The 20,935-nt window shown below is 34.7% G+C and overlaps 1 protein-coding gene across 3 annotated transcripts in view; it reads left to right on the top strand.

Annotated features, from left to right (window-relative positions):
* The window catches only part of ATRN (attractin), a 183,141-nt gene that overhangs the window by 17,218 nt on the left and 144,988 nt on the right, over positions 1-20,935 (top strand). For all 3 annotated transcript variants that reach the window (XM_037811187.1, XM_037811188.1, XM_037811189.1), the window contains exons 2-3: positions 15,358-15,441; positions 19,463-19,576. In XM_037811187.1, the coding sequence (XP_037667115.1) occupies positions 15,358-15,441; positions 19,463-19,576 (198 nt within the window). The remainder of the gene's footprint in view (positions 1-15,357; positions 15,442-19,462; positions 19,577-20,935) is intronic.

The following is a 20,935-nucleotide window of genomic DNA, read 5'->3' as shown; positions in this document are numbered from 1 at the left end:
TGTTCCTTATTTCTTTTTCTTGCCTAATTATTGAGCTAGTTAAGACCTACAGGACATTGTTGAATTGTCTTGTTCCTGATTTTAAAAGGAATTTTCTAGATTGGTGTCTGTCACATAGAAGGTGACCAATGATCATGTTTTTTCCCAGATGTTTGAAGCTGATAAGCCTTTGCCCCAGACGTCTGCCTTTATGGTTTTTTGCACTTCTTTTGTTGTCTCAAGCTGCTTTTACATGTAGGGCAAATTCTGGAAGGTGGGGCATGCCAGAGAGGACTTTCCCAAGTCAATCTTTCCCTGTCAAAACAGGGCCAGAGACTCAGGAAGGGGGCACAGGCTTGCTCCAGAGTGCTCTGGGGAGGGTGTCAAAAGGCACCAATACTCCTTCCACAGCTCCCCTAAGCTGAGCTCTCTTTGCCTGCCCAGTAAATGCAGCCCTTCAACTGTCCCCTGCAGCTCTGAGGAAACATAGCATCTTTAAGTTTCCTCTGATGCGGCATTTGTCTGGGGTATGTTGAAACAGTGGCCGCCCTCAGAGCTGGGCCCCCAGTGATATGAAGTCAGTAATCAAAAGACATGATCAGTGATCACCCATGCCCACTCCTGGTCTTGTAGAAGAGAATTTTTATGTCCCTTTCTGTCACCAGTAAGTTAGCCAGGGGCTAGACCTCATGGTGGCCTGCTGCTAGAGTTGGGGATAGCTGTCTGCCGGTAGCTGCTGTGCAGAGAGAGCAGTTTACTGGTCTTCACTGTCCTCTTCCTCCTGCTCTTCCCCTGGTGCTTACAGTGTTCTGCTGACCTTGGGAGTCTCAAAATAGTTGTTTCAGACAGTTCCTGCTTATTTAATAGCTGTTCTAGAGGAAGAACTGAGTCCTGGAGCTCCCTACTCTGCCATCTTCTCACAATCCTCTGGCATTCATTGGATTTTTATTTTAAGGAATTAGATAAAAAATTTTTGATTATAGATGAAACTTTGGAATGTGGAAATATTTTTAGTTTTGGTGCCAAAAACCCAGCCACTTACTTGAAAACCTATAAACTTTGATTGTATATGGCACATTTGTTAATTTGGTGTATGTATTAGAATAATTTATAGAGCTTTTAAAGATACCAATGCAGTGCTGGTTCCCATCTGTTTGGGGCCCCATTATTTGTGTTTTTCAAAGCTTTGTGGATGATTTTGATGTGAACTCCAGTTGAGAATCCTATGTTAGATGTCTAGGCAGGGGCTTTATTAGTGTTTTGTTTTGTTTTTTTTTTTGTCTTTGCTTACACAGTTTACTCCTTTGTTTGAAGCTCTTAACACCAATGGTCAGAATACCAGCAGGTTAGTTGATCAGGCTATCATGGTGAGATCATTTGAATTTTTATGTGAATTTAAATCATAAAAGCAGAATTCATAGTGGTTCAGTCTGGAGTCATACACTAGAGGATCGGTTAAATAAAATATGGTATGCCTACACAATGAGTTCTGTGCAGCCATAAAAAAGAATGAGGAATCTCTCCATATTCTGCTCTGGAGTCATCTCCAGGATATACTGTTAAGTGAAAAAGCAAGGAGCAAAGAAAGAGACTACAAATATATATATTGTTGCATTTATACATAGACACATCAATGATATTCCAAAATCTAATAGAAGTGGTTATTCTAAGGACAGGGACAGGAAGGAAATGGAGTAGAAGAAACAGGGATGGAAGCTAGACTTTGAATGTTCTTTGTTTTGTAGATTTGACTTTAGAACTATGCAAATGCTTTATCATACTATATATAAAACAAAATAAAATTAAATGAGAAAAAAAGGCAATCCCTAAAAATCCAATACAAAATGAAATAAGTGAACCTAAATGTATATAAAGTTTGAGGCTGAACTACACAGACAGGAATTATTTCAAGTGACTTTGAAACATAGTAATTTGGTTCTACATTTCTTGTGTGATATACTCCCAAGGGCAAAAAACTGCAAAGATATCATAAACTGTTTTTAGTAGTCATATAATAGGCAGTAATATTACTATTGTATTCTGGGGGTTTGTGTTGTAGAGTAAAACAAGTAGATAATTACATTGAATCAGGTCCATGAATTTTGGTGTGGAAAAGAGGTATGAGGATAGAATTAGAGAATTGGGACATTAATCTTGCCCGTGTTTGATTGGAGATGTCAGTATGGACTCATGATGCGTTTCTTCTTTAAAAAATATTTCCTATTTCTTTCTACTGAAAACCCCAGAAGTCAGTCTAGTAGCCTTGAGCACTTCTAGTGTCAGACTCTGTTCTCTAAATAATAATTCTCACTCAAAGGAACAAGGTTAGGGTCAGGAAATGTGTAAGATAAGCCTGGAACATCTTTTCATATCACAAAACAAGGAAGCTGTTGAAGGATACTGGGAGATTTCTATTTCTATCAATGGTAGAATAGCTTTTTTAAAACCAGCCCTCTGAGAACAACTAGAAAAATTGGACAAAATGTGTATTTTAAAAAATCCATCTAGGGGCTTTGGTGAGTTAGCAAGGCAGAGCAAGGACTTGAGGGACCAAAGTTTTGGAGAGAATAAAAGCTAGGAGAGGCAAGGCCAGCTTCTGGTACAGTTGTTCCCTTGAGGTGATTGGCTGATCTGAAACTTGATAAAGAGGCTAAGCAGAAGATGGTGAGATTCTGAGCAGTTTTTGGTAGTCATGCAAAGTTGGAAGTACAAATTTGGAGTTGGTAGCCAACAAAGGAAGAGGAGCACTGGAAAACACTGCAGGCTTTAAGCTAGGGGATCCTGAAAGATGGGCCACATCCTAAGCTTAAGGGTAAACTCAAAATAGATCAGCTCTCACAAAGGCTGAAGTGAAGCCTAGCTTTCAAGTCACCTCAGTGTCTGTTTGGATTAAAGCTATCTACTCCTCTAGCAAGACTGATAAAAATTAAAAGAGAGGAGACAAATCATCAATATCATATCCAGCAGTCATTGAAAGGATAATAAGGGAATACTGTGAACAATGTTATGTTCACAAATTTGGCAATTTAGAAGAAATGGATGAATTCCTTAAAAATCACAAATAACTAAAAGTCAACCAAGATGGAATAAATAATCTTGAATAATCCTATAACCATTATAGAAATTAAATAGTACTTTAAAAGCTCCTGAAAAGAAATCTCCAGGCCCAAATAGCTACATTGGAGAAATCTACCAAATGTTTAAAGACTCAACACCAATTTTAACCTCTTCCCAGAAGAGGAAAGAGCACTTCCAAATTTCATTTTATGAGGCTTGCATACCCTTCTGCCCAAACCAAATAAAAACAGTACACAAAAAAAAACTGTAGACCAATATCTTCCATGAATTTAGACTCAAAAATCCTCAACAAAATATTAGCAAACTGAATCCAACAATTTGTAATATAAAGGAAATTGCACACCATGACCAAGTAGATTTATTTTTTCTGGGTACGCAAGGCTGGTTCAGCATTTGAAAATCAATCAAATGAAATTCACTGTATCTGCATTCTAAAGAAGAAAAATCATATGATCATGTCAATTTATGCAGAAAAAGCACTTGATAAAATCCATTACCCATTCCTAATAAAAACTCTCATCAAGTTAAGAGTAGAAAAGAATTATCTTAACTTGGTAAAGAGTAGCTATAAAAAAATCTGTTGTTAATATCTTACTTAGTGGTGAAAGACTTAATGTGTTCTCCTTAAGATCAGGAACAAGGCAAGGATGTACATTTTTACCACTCTTTTTCAACATAGAACTGGAACGTCCAGCCATTGCAATAAAGCAAACATAAATAAATAAGTAAAAGTAAATAAATTAGTAAGGCATACAGATTAGGAAGGAAAAATAAAATTCTGCATTTGCAGATGACATGATTGTCTACATGGAAAATCCCAAGGAATCTACAAAAAGCTCTCACAACTAATAAGTAAGTGCAGCAAGTTTGCAGAATACAATATGAACACACAAAAATCAATCACATTTATATGTAGCAATAATGAGCATGTAGAAACCAAATTTAGAAACTTAGTATAATTACAGTCACTGCAAAGAAAATGAAATACTTAGTATACACTTAAAATTTGTGCAGGATAATCTGATATTATAAAATGCTGTTGAAAGAAATCAAAGGAGAGTCATAAAACTGGAAAGACATACCATTGGAAAACTCATGTTAGTGAAGATGTCAGTTCTCACCAAATTGATCTATAGGTTTAACACAACTCCTATAAAAATCCCAGCATGATTTTTTAAAGGCATAAACAGCTTATTCTAAAATTTTTATGTAAAAAGACACAAGCCCTGGGTTGCTAAAGCAATCTTGAAGAATAAAGTGAGTGGAATCATTCTACTCAGTATTAAGGCTTACGCTTAAGCTGCAGTGACCAAAACAGTGTGATATTGGTGGAATGGTAGATATATAGAGATCAGTGGAACAGATTGAAGAACCCGGAGACAGACCCACGCAAATGTGCTCATCTGATTCTTGACAAAGGTGTAAAAGCAATTCAGTGGGGGACAGGCAAATTTTTCAATAAATGGTACTGGGCAACTGGACATGCATAGGCACCCCCCTGCCCCAAGAACCTTAACTTAAACTTACATCTTGTACAAAAATTAATTAAAAAGTGGGTCATAGACTGACATGTAAAATATAAAATGACAAAACTTTTAGGAAAAAAAAGAAAATCTCAGGATCTAGGACTAGGCAGATTTGACACCAAAAGCTCAGTTTATAAAAGGAAAAATTGACCAATTGAACTTCACTAAAATTAAAAATCTTTACTCTGTGAAAGTCCATGTGAAAAGATGAAAATGTAATCTACAAACTGGGAGAAAACATTTGCAAGCCACATAGCCAACAAAGGTCTAGTATCTAGAATATAAAAAGAACTCTCAAAACTCAGAAGAAAATCCTATTAGAAAATGTGCAAAGAAATAGATATTTCACAAAGAAGATGGATAATTATACATACCACACACACACACACACACACACACACACACACACACACACACACAGATATTCAACATCATTAGCCATTAGGGAAACGCAAATTAAAAACACAGTGAGCTATCAATATACATTTATGAAAATGGCTGAAACTTAAAAAATAGTGACAGCATCACATCCTGGTGAGTCTGCAGAGAAACTGGATCACTCATACATTCCTGGTAGGAATGTAAAATTGTACCACCACTCTAGAACAATTTGGCAGTTTCTAAACATCCGCTTACTATACAACCCTGCAATTGAATTCTTGGGAATTTTTTCCAGAGGGATGATGACTTATGCTCACCCAAAAGTCTGTGCACAAATGTTTATGTTAGCATTATTGGTAATAATCAAAAGCTGGAATCAGCTCAGATATTCTTCAATAAGTGAATGCTTAAACAAACTGTAGTATATCCATACCATTAAATTCTGTTCAGTAATAGGAGCTAATTTTTTTATATATACAAAACTAGGGTGAATTTCAAAGGAATTATGCTGAGTGAAAAATCCAATGTCAAAAGATGACGTACTATATGATTATAACATATGGAGGAGTGGCAGTAACCCACATGGAAAAAAATTTTGTACAGGCAACAGATTTCTCATATGAAAGCTGTAACTAGAAGGCAGTAGATTAGCCTCTGGACACCGTAAGAGAAAAAAAAGACAGGAATTTAAGAATATAATATCTAGTCAAGGTATCACTTGTCTGCCAAGACAAAAGAAAGGTGTTTAAGGATATACGGGAATTCAGAGTATATCATTCAAATATTTCATTTGAGGAGGATAACCAAATGAACTAGAACAAAGGCCATACAATTGGGAAATATAAAGGGGTGAGTTCATGGATGAACAATGAACATGATTTTGTTTGTGTTTTGTTTTGTTTTTGCTTTTTAACTTTTCTCCCCATTTTTTTATTCAGATATATTCACCTACCATACAGTTATCCAAAGTGTACAATCAGTTGTTCACAATACCATCATATAGTTATGCGTTCATCACCACAATCAATGTTTGAACATTTTCATTACTCCAAAAAAATAAAAATGAGAATAAAATTTAAAGTAAAAAAGAACACCCAAAACATCCCATTCCACTCACCATTATTCATTTTAATTTTTGTCCCCATTTTTCTACTCATTTGTCCATATACTGGCTAAAGGGAGTATGAGCCACCAGGTTGTCACAATCACACGGTCACACAGGGTAAGCTATATAGTTACACAGTCTTCTTCAAGAATCAAGGGTACTGGGTTGCAGTTCAACAGTTTTAGGTATTTCCTTCTAACTATTCCAGTACACTAAATAAAAAGGGATATTTATATAATGCATAAGAATAACCTCCAGAATGACCTCCTGGCTCCATTTGAAATTTCTCAGCCACTGAAACTTTGTTTTGTTTCATTTCTATTCCCTCTTTTGGTCAAGAAGGCTTCCTCAATCCCATGATGCTGGGACCAGGCTCGTCCTTGGGAGTCATGTCCCATGTAGTGGGGAGGGCAGTGAGTTTACCTGCGGAGTTGGCTTAGAGAGAGAGGCTATATCTGAGCAACAAAAGAGGTTCTCTGGGGGTGACTCTCGGGCACAATTATAAGTAGGTTTAGCCTCTGTTTTGCAGTATCAAGCTTAATAAGGGCAAGCCCCAAGACTGAGGGCTTGACTTTCTAAATTGGTAGTCCTCATTGCTTGTGAGACTATCAGTAATTTCCCAGGTGGAGAAGTTTAGTATTTCCACATTTTCCCCCAGTCCCTCAATGGGGCTTTTCAAATACATTTTTATTATCTGTCCAGATTACTCTAGGATGTATTGGGGCTTCACACTAACCTGTACAAACCAACCAGATTTCACTCCCTATTCAAAGTTCCATGTAATTATAGTGTTTGAACAAACTGACCATATAAGTTAAATATTTATATAGTGTGCTACAGAAAATATAGATTTTGCACTGAATAAACGTCTTTTTTTTGGTTTCACACAAAAGTTGAAGGAAGAAATAATACCAATAATAATCTCTTTCAGAAAATAAAGAAAGAACACTTTCCAGTCGATTTTATGAGGCCAGCATTTACCTGATACCAAAATCAGATGAAGATATTACAAGAAGAAAAGACTACAGACTAATGTCTCCCATGGGCATAGATGCAAAAATCTTTAGCAACATATTAGTAAATCAAATCCAACAAAATATTGAAGGGATAGTACATCAGGACAAAGTGAAGTTTATTCAGGAGTGCAAGATTGGTTTAACATTCAAAAATCAATTAGTTGTTCACTGTATCCTATCAATCAATCAGTGTAATTCACCACATTCATAGAATAAAGAAGTAAAGTCATATCATTTCAATAGATGCAGAAAAAGCCTTGACGAAATGCATCAATCATTCATGATAAAAATGCTCAAATTCTAAGAATAGGAGAGAATCTCTTCATTCTGATGAAAGGCATGTGTGAAAAACCTACAGGTAACATCATATTTAATGGTGAAAATTTGCACTTTTCCCCTCTAAGATTGGAAACAAGACAAGGATGCCCTCTCATGACTTCTATTCAACATTGAACCAGAGTTCCAAGCCAGGGCAATATGGCAGAAAAATAAATAAAAGACATCTAGATTAGAAAGGAAGAAATAAAACTTTCTTTGCAGAGGACATGATCATATACAAAGAAAATAATAACAAATTTACCAAAAAACCCTGACTCAAACTATTAAGTGAGTGTAAGAAGTTTGCAGTTACAAGGTATTCAATAAGCAGTCATATTTCCATGATTAATAAGAAACAGTTGGAAAATGAACTTGGAATGACAACATAATTCCAAGCTGATTTTAGAACACATATGGAATTGCAAATGGCCTGGAATAGCCAATTAATGTAAATAATCTTGAAAAAGAAGAATAAATTTTGAGGAATTGCTCTACTTGGTTTTAAGACTTACTGTAAAACTCGAGCAATCAAGATATTGTGGTATTGATAAAAATTGAACAGAATAGAGAATCTAGAAAGAGACCAAACATTCATGGTTAATTGATTTTTACTGACAAAGTGGCCAAGGTAATGCAATGAGGAAAGGATAGATAGCCTTTTCAATATATGATCTTGGGACAACTGCATATTCATATGGAAAATAAATGAATCTTTATCTTTGTTTCATACCACACACAAAAGTTAACTCACTGACCCAATCATAAAAAAAAAGACCCAAATGTAAAAGCTAAAACTATACAGCTTCTAAAAGAAAACATAGGAGAAAATGTTTTCACCCCTAATATAGGCAAAGATTTATTAAGCCTCAAAAAGCACTAAACCATAAAAGAGAAAAATGGAAAAGTTGCCTTCAAAATTAAACCTCCTTTTCAAAAGATAAGAGTCAAGGAAGCAAAAAGGTAAGGCATCGACTGGGAGAAAATATTTGCAAAACATATACCTGATAAAGGGCTTGTATCTGGAATATAGAAGAATTCTTTGTTTAAAAAAAATTATTGTGGTTATGTGTGTGTGTGTAACCATAAAATTTGCTTTTTTAACAATTTTTTAATGTACAGTTCAGTGGCATTAGTTACATTCACAATGTTGTGCAACCATCACCACCATCCATTAACAAAACTTTATCACCCAGACAGACACTCTGTTCTCAGCCCCTGGTACCCTCTAATCTATTTGTCTCTCTGAAATTGACTGTTCTAGATTCTCCATATAAGTGAAATCGAACAATATTTGTCCTTTTATGTCTGGCTTGTTTTACATAGTATAATGTTTTCAAGGTTCATTCATTTTTGTACTGTGTAGCAGAATTTCATTCCTTTCTTTGACTGAATATTCCATTGTATGTACATGCCACACTTTGTTTATCCATTTTTCTGTTGATGGACCCTTGTGTTTCCATCCTTTGGTTATTGTGAGTAATGCTATTATGAACTTTGGCATATAAGTATGTGTTTGAGTCCCTGCTTTCAGTTCTTTTGGTTATATACCTAGAAGTGAAATTGCTGTGTCATATGGTAATTCTGTGTTTGACTGTCTGAAGAACCACTAAACTGTTTTCCACAGTGGCCACACCATTTTACTTTCCCACCAGCAATTTCTCTGCATTCTTGCCAAAACTTATTTTTATTTCTTTGAAAATAGCCATCTTAATGGTGTGAAGTGGCATTATATTATGGTTTTAATTTGCATTCCCTAGTTTCAAAGATGTTGAGCATATTCTCATGTGCTTGTTGGCCATTTGTATATCTTTAGATAAATGTCTATCCAAGTCTTTTGTCCATTTTTTAATTGGGTGTATATTCAAGATATTAAACCCTTGTCAGATATATAATTTGCAACTATATTCTCGCATTGTGCAGGTTGCTTTTTCACTTTCTTGATAATGTCCTTTGGTACACAAACATTTTTAATTTTAATGAAGTCCAAATTTTCTGTTTTTTTCTTTCTTTTGTTGCTTCTGCTTTTGGTGTCATTTCTTAGAATCCTTTGCTAAATATAAGGTCATAAAGATTTTCCCCTTTGTTTTCTTCTAAGAGTTATATGGTGTTAGTTCTTATATTTAGATTGTTGGTCCATTTTGAGTAATTTTTGTATATGGTGTGAGGTATTGTTTTGTGTGTAGAAATCCACTTTTCACAGCACTACTTGTTGAAGAGATTATTCTTTCCCCATTATATGGCCTTGGCACCCTTGTTGAAAATCATTTGGTCATATATGTATGGGTTTACTTCTGGAATCTTAATTCTATTTCATTTGTCTATCCTAATGCCAGTGTCACACTGTTTTGATTACTGTACCTTTGTAGTAAGCTTTGAAATTGAGACATTTGAGTCCTCTGGTTGTTCTTTTTCAAGATTGTTTTGGCTATTTGGGGCCGCTTGCAATCCCATATGAATTTGAGGACCACCTTTTGCATGTTTGTAAAAAAGGCTTTTGGAATTTTGATAAGGATTGTGTTGAACCTGTAAATTGTTTTGGGTAGTATTGACATCTTAACAATATTAAGTCTTCCAATCCATGAACATGAGATTTTTTTCTGTTTATTTAGATCTCCTTTAATTTCTTTCAGCAATGTTTTATAGTTTTCAGTGAACAAATCTTCCATCTCCTTGTTTAAATTTATTCCTAGATATTTTATTCTTTTAGATGCTACTGTAAATGGAATTGCTTTCTGAATTTCCTTTTCAGATTTAAAGAATTCTTATAACTCAGTAAGAGGACAAAACCCCCCCCACAAATATGGATAAAAATATGAACAACTACTTCACAAAATATTATATATAAATGGTCAGTGAACACCCCAAAAGATGCTCAAAATTATTAGTCAGCAAAGGAATACAAATTAAAAGCATAATGAGATACTATGGCACACACCCAGTGGAACGTCCAATGTAAGGTCTGATTATATGAAGTGTGGGCATTGACATGGAGTAACTGGAACTCTTATACCTTGGTGATAGGAGTATAAAATGGTACGAACACTTAGGAAACAGTTTGGTAGTTTCTTATAAATTTATATGTATACTTATACTTTGACTCAGCAATTATATTTTTATGTATTTATCTAGAAGTCTACACAGATGTCTACACGAAGATTTTACACAGATGATCATAGCAGCTTTATTCTTAAGAGGCTATAACTGTAAATAATCAAATTGTCATGAACAGAAGAATGGATAAACAAGTTGTGATATATTTATGTAACAAACTATTATACATAAATATAAAAGAACAAACTATTTGTACACCTGACAATACTCAGAAACACTATGCCAATAAAAAGAAATGAGATACAAAAGTGTACATATTGTATGGTTCCATTAAATCAAGTTCTGTAAACTAATCTTGTAGTGATAAAAATAAGATCAGTATTTGCCTGAGGCAGAGGGATATGAAGAACTTTTGGGGGTGATGGAACTGTTTTATATCCTATTGGAGGGATGGTTACACATGTGTATACATTTGTCATGCTCGTATTATTGTATGTAAATATCTCCTCAATAAAGTTGATTAAAAATTTTGCTTGGAAGGTATCAAATCAGTATATCAGTGATTATACTTAATGTGAATAGATTATATTATGCCAGTAAAACACAATCAAATTAGGTTAAGAAACAAAACCTAACCATGTCCTGTTTAGAAGAAGCAAATTTGAAAATTTGATAAAGATAGACAATAAAGAGTTGGATAAAGACCTAAGACACAGGAAAACAAAAAGAAATCAGGAATTGTAATCATGTTAGGCAACACAACATTTAGGAATCAAACTAAATAAATAGGTTATTATGATAAAAGGCACAATTTATGAAGCGCTAATAGTCATAGTTTATATGGCCTAAACAATAGAATCACTAAATTCATAAAAGCAAAAATAATCAAGAAATATGGGGAATGTGATGGACCAGTCATGGTATGAAATTTCAGTGTACATTTCTCAGAATTAGATGTAGAACGTGAAAAATAAGAATATCAAGAAATTGTATAGTATGTTCAGTAAACTTAATTGTACATGTTCATATGGAAATGGTATTTTGTATTCCTCCAATAGAAAGTCATCTTTTTTTTTTTTTAAATGTCCAAGGATCTTTGGCCAAAGTTTATCAATGTCCAAGATACTGACCATAAAGAAAATCTTCACAGATCAGAAAAGTTTAGATTTTATAGAGAAATTAGAAAGAAATAATTATTTGATACAACACCTCCTTTGAAACCTGCCTCCTATGGAGGGTTTCCCTTTTGTCTCTGTAGTTGTTTCCTCTGCAGAATTACCCTCAGCATATTCTTGAACTAGGAAATGAGTAATGGCAAGGAGTTTATTCTTTCTATTTCTGACCTTGTATTGTTGAAATACCTTTATGTTTCAGTTTGATGTCTTTGTGTGACTGCTGGTAAACTGGGTGCCTTGGGGCACAGGCAGTATCATCAATGATACTGTAAAACTTGACCAGAAATTTTAGGTTGATATTCCTAGCTTTCCCCTTTCAAATCTCTCCAGATTTTAAGTAACCACATGTTGGCTATTAACTAGAATTCAGGGAATTCCGTATTAAAGTCTTGGCAAAATGTGAAAGAAACAGAAACACCTAGTGCAGAGGGGATGTGGAGAAAAGTATATTCTTATACGTTGCTGGCACAAATGTGAATTTTTACAGCCTTATGGAAAATAACTTGGCAGCTTGGTTAACAATTAACATTTACATTCCTTTTGGCCCAGTAATCTTCCTCCTAAGATTCTATTCTTAGAAATAAAAGCACAAGTAAGTAAGGCCATATGTATAAGGATATTCATTGCAGCGTGTGCATAATGCCAACCAACTGAAAACAAAATAAATGTCAGTAAAGGAAAAGCAGGAAAAATTATGATATATCCATAGATCTGAATTTTATGCTGCATGAAAAAGAGTAGATTAGACTACTGCCTGATGACTTGGAAAGATTACGGCAAGGTTTTGTTGGCTGAGGAAAGATGGAGAAAAGTTTGTGTAATCAATTTGTGTCACCAAAAAATGATTTAAGAGAACCATGCATATATCATAATTTCTTGTGTGTGAAGAAAAATAAGAATGCTTGCTAGGTGGTTAACTGCTTATCTTGTGGGTGGAGGGTGGGTGTAAAGGGGAATTGGGGAAATAAGAAAGAAAGGCAAATTGTTCTAGAGTTAACGAAAATGCCTGTGATCATATTTATGCATTATCTGTAAAATTATGTAAATGTGTATCTTTAAAGATACTAGATAAATATTTGAAATAAAAATGACCTGTTTCTTTGCTAAACATGACTGGATCTGTACATAGCTGAATCTGTCCATGTGAAGCCCAAAGAAGCTCTTAGAAACTTTTAGGAGCAAGACAAGCATAGTACAGGGCCATAAAACATTTTGAGCTAGAGGAGCCTAAAACAAAGAACCAAGAAAACAGATACAGAACAATGAAACAATAACCAGAGGGAGATTTATTTACCCATTAACTAGAAGTCTAAAGTGTTGTGGTCTCTGTGGTTGGTTTGTACTGCTCCTCAGGGACCTCTGCATTCCTTTGACTTGCCATCTTGGTGTTGACTTTGTATTCAGGGTGATAGCATGATGGTTGCAGTACTTTATAGAAGTCCTCCATTAGACTTCCTCTCACATCTAAGTATTAGATCACTTGCTGTGACAGAGACTAATAGTTATCCTTCATATCCTCTCTCCACTTCTCTAGTAAGAGAATTCCTGATTTTTTTGAGGGGTACATGGTTATTTGGGGTAATGGCTACATTTCTTAACTTCCCTCTACATCATATATGTATGTCAGTAACTTTTGGCTAATGGGATGTAAATTTAAGTATCATGTTTGACTTAGAGGGAAAGCATGTGTATGCTTCATTTTCTTCCTTCCTGCTGGGTAAAATGTGGGTGTAACAGTTGGAACTTGAGCAGCCATCTTGGATTATGAGGTGGAGGCCATGTGCTGAGGATAACAGAGCACCAAGATAGAAGAACATTAGGTCCCTGAGAATCATAAGGAAATGCCTTATGGAGCTCTAAATTTCTTACCTCTGGACTTTATATTTGGTTAAGCCATTACTATTTAGGTTGCATGTCTGTCAGTTGCATTAGAACCTAGCCCTAATTGATACTCATGTCTAATCATTCATTGTCAAGGGGCACAGAAAACTATGATTGGCTTAGACTAACATTTTGGGAGTGGAATGGATGTCAGGGAATAAGACTTAGAGACACCTATATCAGGCAAGTACAGTAGAGGGAGAGAAAGGGAAGGAAGTTGAGGTATTTGCAGTGGATAATTATTGTGATGGACCATGGAATCTTACCTAGGTAAATAGGAAAGTGAAATATGTGGATGCTGGGTTATGAAGAGGGAAGAAGTTTACTGGATTGGAGATGTCCATGAGACTGAAGACTTATTGGAAAGGGGGAAGTAGGTTAAATGACCTGGAGAGATTAGAGATGGTGGTCGGAGAGTAGGTTTCTTAAAATGGCTAAAGTGGAGTGGAGGAAAAGATTGTTAGAGGTAAGGTTAAGAAACGGAGAGGCTGGATTTTGGATGGAATGACTTGATGTTGGTACAGATGAATGGAAGACACTGAGCTACATGCTGATTACCTTCAGTGTATGAGGAGGGCAACTGGGATGTCAGTAGATCTACTGACTCAGAAAGTAAGGGTGGCAGATTCAGAAGAGAGCATTTGCTTCAGAGAGGCTGACATTATTGATGGAAGAGGGAGGAAAACTGATCTGAAAATAGCAGTGAGGAAGGAAATAGCATCCTTTTTAAAAATTAAAAAATTCTATATAGCAAAAGACACTAGATACAAGGTATAAAGGAAAAATATATTTATGGTACATTTAACATACAGATGGGAGGTACCCTTAATATAAAAAGAGCTCCTAAACATTAGTTTGACAACTTGGTAACAAAGTGGACAAAGAACCTGGAATCTCATTCACAAAGGAGGAAATGCAAATGGCCGAAACATGAAGAGATACTCAAAGATGAGATACCAGTGTGTGCCTGTCATATTGGCACCTAAAAATATTAATCAACTTCAGGCTGGGCATGATAGTGGAAAGACAGGAGCTGATACATACTGCTCATGGGAGTGTGGTAATTCAGAAGAAGCCACTTCAGACGAAGCAGTGACTTACAATGGGTCTGTTGTATATTGTTGCTTGATGTGCCTGCCCATCCAGCATTAAATACACTCTACTTGTAACTGTAACTGTGTGATCTTATTTTTAAAAACTAACACCATATTTGAAATTAAGATCTTTGTTTTTTACATTTTTTTGTATGTGAAATATAACATACTGAACAGTGATTACTTTCAAAGTACGATTTAACAAATAGCAAATTTCAAAGAATGTTATGGGTTACAGTTCCACGGTTTCAGTTATTTCCTTATTGTGAAATATAACATATATACAGAAAGCTGATAACTTTCAAAGTACGATTTAACAAATATTAGCAAATTTCAGAGAATGTTATGGGTTACAGTTCCACGGTTTCAGTTATTCCCTTATTATGAAATATGACATATATACAGAATGGTGATAACTTTCCAAGTACAATAGAGCAAATTTCAAAGAATGTTATGAGTTACAGTTCCACCATTTCTGTTATTTCCTTCTAGCTTTTAATTATGTTCTTATGGTCACTTTCATGATCAGTCTCAGCTAGAAATATTTACGTATTATATTTTAAAACTTGTGGCAAGTAGTTTCATCCAAATTTGCGCTATCTGAATATAAGTATCCTTTATTTTTGTCTGGTAGTAGTATACATTAATGTACCAATGATGTTTAATTTGGGATTGTATTAAGAATTAAGAAGGAGATTATTAGAATATGAAATTCTCATGGACTTAAGTTTTTTATTTTTATTTAAATTACAGACTAACTGGATCTTCTGGGTTTATAACAGATGGACCTGGGAATTATAAATATAAAACAAAATGCACATGGCTCATTGAAGGACAGTAAGTAGTAATCACTGACTTCATTTTTATTGGGATCAAGCTCAGTATGCTATTACTTCTACAGAATACAAGTGAAGTTAATAGTCTGTGGCATAAAATCCTTTAAACAGTTTTTTCATTTGATAACTTCATTTGACAAGTGAATTTGGTTTTCTTATTGCCCTTAATCTGCGTTGTTAGTTTAAAAATTCATATTGATTTAAGCGGCAAATGAATTGAACATACCAGAAATTTCTGTATTTTCAACTGTACTAGTTTAAAATGCTTAGTAATTTTCATGGTTTGCTTAAGGAATTAGAAGACTGCAATATTGTGTCATTTTTCTACAGACCTGTTTTTATCATGGACAAGAAAAACAGAAGTAACTCTATTATTGCCCCCAACCAACCGCTTCTCTGGAACCCCTGGACTCTTCCAATGATTGTCTTCTTTTTCTCCTTCCCTTCACAGCAAACTTTTAAAAAGTGTTTCTTAAGCTTTTTGATCTCAGGAACTCTATACACGTTTAAACTTTGGGGACCACAAATAACTTTCATGTGGATTATATCTACCCATTTTTACCATAATAGAAATTAAAATTAAAACATTTTATTCAATCATTTAAAAACGACAATAATAAAATCACTGTATATTAGCACAAATGCTATATTTTTATGGAAAAAAAACTATATTTAAAAAAATTAGTGTGAAGGGTGGCATTGTTGTACATTTTTGCAAGTTTCTTGAATGTCTAGCTTAATAGAAGACAGCTGGATTGTCATATCTTCTTTCTGCATTCAATTTGTTGCGATATATTTTTGTGCTTGAAGTATGTGAAGAAAATAGGCCTCACTTAAATATGTAGTAGGAAAAGGGAGGAGATTTTCATAACCTTTGAAAATAATTACAGATAATATTTTTTGACACTACACCAAAACTTGACAAGTTGTCATTTCTTAAAATCACATTGCAGCATGGAATCCAAAACAATATCAATGAACTTTTTGAACATTGTTACTTTAAAATCTGTTGTTTTTCTTGTACTTTGAATGGATCTTTTTCAAAACCCTGCATGATTTTGTAAACAACATGATGCGTGGGTCTTATGGAAGATAATGGTTCACTGAATTAAACATTTCTTCCGAATGTTGATACATTTCATTATATAATATGAAAAAAAATCACATTGGTTAATATCACCACCAGTCTCATCAGAAAGTTCTAAGTATTGGAAAGTTGTTTCTGGGTGACAGAAAGAAATCTTTCAAAATTTGAATTATCACTTGAAATCTCATATTTTATCATTGGTAACAAATACTGTCAGTTTTCTTTGAAGTAACAGGCTTGCTTTGTTCATTTTTGTGAAAATGCCTGCCAAATATCCAAGTTTGAATAATCATAATTTGTCATTTGTTTTTTTGAAGTAAAAATGGTTATCAAGAAAAAAGCAGCTAGTTTAGCCCCCAGTTCAAATGATTGCAAAAGTGATTTTCCTTGAGACAACCATTGTACTTTGTTAAGCTGCAAGAGTGCTTTATACATACTTCCCATTTCATCACACAGAATATTAAAAGGCTGACTACTCATGGGTCAAGATTTAAGGAAGTTAATCGTTTTTAATGCTTCATCAAAGATATCCTTAAGTGAAACCAGAATTTTTTTCTTTTTTCTGGGAGTGTGTGATGGTGAAGAATGCAATGATCACTAGTGCAGTTTGGTGCTCCTGCCTTGATTAGTTCTAAGGCCCCAGCAGTTTCATCCGCCATTGCTCTTGCAGCATTTAGTAAGTGTCAATACAGCAATAAAGGCACATGATACCTTAGTATTACTGTGGAATAATGTTAACCTCTTGGACCCCCTAAAAAGAGTTTCAGGGTCCCCAGGGTTCTGTGGACCACTTTGAGAACTGCTGCTCTAAGGAGCTGTCTGCCCTTGCCCTTGCTATCAGTTCCATCCCATCTAACTTCTTTCTTCCACTGTTGCTCTGAATGTGCTCTCATTGGTTGCTCCTCATCAGTCTCTGAACAGAAACCTTTGGCAAAAAACCTCAGTTCTTCCTTTTCCCTTAGCCCTCACATTCAGCCTGCCAGTAAAGTTCTGTCAGATTTCCCTCCAGGATATCTACCGCATCCATGTACAGTCTCCTTTTATCTCCATTTCTAACATTACTCTCCGGAATATCTACCACATTCATCTACAGCCTCCTTTTATCTCCATTTCTAAGAGTACCCTCCCAGATAGCTACCACATCCATTTACAGGGTCCTTTTATCTCCATTTCTAATGTTATTGTAGGAGTCAACACCTTCTCTAGGCTGGAACTCCTGATTTTTGCTTTTGCCCCTTGTCTACCTTTCCCTTCTTATCTCATACCATTCCCTTTGTTTGCTATATTTCAGACATGCTGATTTTCTTTGTGTTGCTTGGTCACATCAACTTCTTTCTCCCTTTGGAACTTGTTGTGCTATTCCCTCTGCCCAGAACATTGTTCCCGAGGCTTTTCATTTGGCTGTCCCTTGTCCTTCTAGTCGCCTCCGCAGCCTTCTGGGATAGCTCCCTACCACCTGGTACACTACCATATCACATGCCTTTAATTTCTTCACTGTGCTCATCACCATCAGAGTTAATTTGTTCATGTATTTATTTGCTTGTTTACTTAGTGATGTTAATTAGACAAATGCTTGGATTAGAGGAGAGGTCTAGCCCAAAGAAGTATGTTTAGGCATCATCAAGATATAAAAGGTGTTTAAAGCCCTCCTTGAACAATGAGATCCCATAGGATAATAGAAAGGTTGTTTGTCTGTCTCATTTATCATTATATCCACAGCACCTAGGATGAACAAACTGACTCTATTCCTGAGTATCCAAGATTTTTGTCCAAATACCATTGAAAGAGAATTATATTGTTACTTTTTAACACTAAAATTCAGAAAACCACTTTCAAAATTAAAAATTTGAATTTTGCAATTGTTTTCATAGGTGGAGTTTTTAAAGTATATAGATTCATTAGGTATTTTTTGATGAGGCTTAGATTTGGTTTATTTATGGATTGTTTTTAACATTGTGTTTGCTATGGGGAGAAGTAAAAATGAAAGAAAGTAAAAAAAAAATGAAAGAAGTAAAAATGAAAGATATGATTGCCTCTGTAGTATTTATCATTGAATTTAGTCAGTGTGTAATGTTTTAATTATTCCTAAAAACCTTGCTGCTAAAGAAAAAAATGTTAAATGAAAAATTACTTTCATTAATTTTATTTTATTTCTATTAATTTTAATGGGAAAATTATGATGTGTTCTATTTCAACCCACAGCACCCAACTTTTACAGATAGAAAACTATCAATTGAATAATGAAAGCACATTAAAAGAAAAGCAACAGTAACAATTTGAAACTAAATTACAGTCTTTACATAAACCATAAAGGTTTTTTTTTACTCACAAAAGGAGGAAGAAAAGATTTGGTATTGATTAGAGGAGATGGGTATGAGGGTCATTTTCTGGAAGGTGTATTCTATTTCTGTATAATTTTTTTCAACCTCTTGAGGACTAATGGCTATCTTGCACTCAAACTGTAAAGTTTTAGCATAGAAAAACACTTTCAGGGCAAAATAAAGGCTAAATGTGCAAGGGTTCCAAACATGGCGTTACTGCATGTGTATGGTAGACTGAAGTGTCAGAGAAGATGTTACCTGTTCATCCCAAAGCAAAATGTTTGGGTTCATCTAAATGTTATGTCCAGGTCAAATGTGTTCCATAAACTATTTTCTGACTAGAAGCTGTTGTGTAGAATAAATTGGTAGGTGTGTCTTTGCCTGAAACTGTAATTTTGAAATATTATTCTTATGGTATATTTATTTAGTTTTTGGTGAAAAAGTCTTTGCGCATTTTTTTTTTAAAAAAAGGGAAAAAGAGTCATCACAAAATTAGTATAACTTTTATGGGGAAAAATTAAGTAAAACCATTATGTGATGTGGAATATATATATCTTCTCAAATGTTTAATGGTTATGGTGAGTATCATAAATTACTTTTTTTTTTTTTTTCAGGCCAAACAGAATAATGAGACTTCGTTTCAATCATTTTGCTACAGAGTGTAGCTGGGACCATTTGTATGTTTATGATGGAGACTCAATTTATGCACCACTAGTTGCTGCTTTTAGGTAACCTCAGTCATATAAATACTGGTTAATCATTATTTGATTTCTGACTTTATAACTTATCTCTTAGATTGCATTCTTAGTGACTTTATTATCACTTAACATTTATTTTGTGAAAAGAGTACTGGGCCTAGAGCCCTATCATTTGTGTGCTGGTCCTGACTTGGCCTCTTCTAGCTACTGTGTAAGTTTCTGGGCACATTACTTTAGTCTCTTTTTCATTTTTCTGGTCTTTAAAATTGTGATAGTAGTATCAAGTTTACCTGCTCTTACAGTGGTGGTAAAGTTTACATTTTAAATGTTTGGTGAGTAATATACCATATAATATCATTTCAGTTAAAAATTTAAATCACAAGTCTATCTTGTTCCTTATTGTATCCTTCATTGTGTAGGGCTTAGGAGTTACTTGTTGAATTTGAATAGAATGGTATATGTGTATGGGTGTGTGTGTATTTATGTATATGCATTAATATGGTGAGGGAAACATAAAATAGAGGGTGGTTGTCTGCAGAGAATGAGAAACATACGGTTATGTATGGTGATTTTTTTCAATAGCTATATTCTGTATTAGTAATTAAGCAAAACAATTGAACACCAAATGTATGGGGTAGTCTTAATTGTTTGAGTTTTCATTAACAATAAATGACTGTATTGTGTATTAAATTTCTGACCATTTGGAAATTCAAAACTGTCTCTATGTTTCTTCCTTTTACTCTGTAGAGGAGTTTTGAAATACATTTTTCTAAAATGCACATTACTTTAGGGAACCTTAGTTGTCAGTTTGATTTTCATCTGCAACTGACTTTCTAAATTTCTTTCCCTTCATTGTTTGTTTCCCTGACTTTGAAGAAATCAATTCAGCAAATACTTTTTGTGTTCTTCGCATGAACTAGTCTGGTTGATATCCCATGTGGGTGAGGGAAGTAACAGAATAAACAGTACATGATAGGCCAAAGAACAGAGAAGATCAGGGGACTAATGTGCCCTTGTTTTTTCCCACCCTCTCTGGCTTAAAAATGTCTCCAACATATCTTTGAACTGAGAACCCTGGCCATCTTCTGAATTTCAAATGCCATTTTCAAGGCCACCTTTCTCAGGCCAAGTGGCTGGGTGGCAAGGCCATGCTAGACATTTAAAATGGCATTGGCCAAACGTTGGAGGCTTCTATATCTTTATGCCAGCATCTGAGGTACCCAAAACTTTAACACAAGCACAAAAATAGTATTTGTTGTGGATTCACTTGTTACTAAATTCATTAATGAGGTATTCATGAAGACCCTGTTACGTGCCAAGTACTTTGAATCAGCTTGCCAGCAGCCCTTAAAGGAACAGGAACTAAATTGGTGTATATAACCCTGTCAT

This window comes from Choloepus didactylus, chromosome 19, assembly GCF_015220235.1.
Source record: "Choloepus didactylus isolate mChoDid1 chromosome 19, mChoDid1.pri, whole genome shotgun sequence".
NCBI lineage: Eukaryota > Metazoa > Chordata > Mammalia > Pilosa > Megalonychidae > Choloepus > Choloepus didactylus.
Note: the sequence above shows the minus strand (reverse complement) of the source record. Positions and strands in the feature narration are given on the sequence as shown.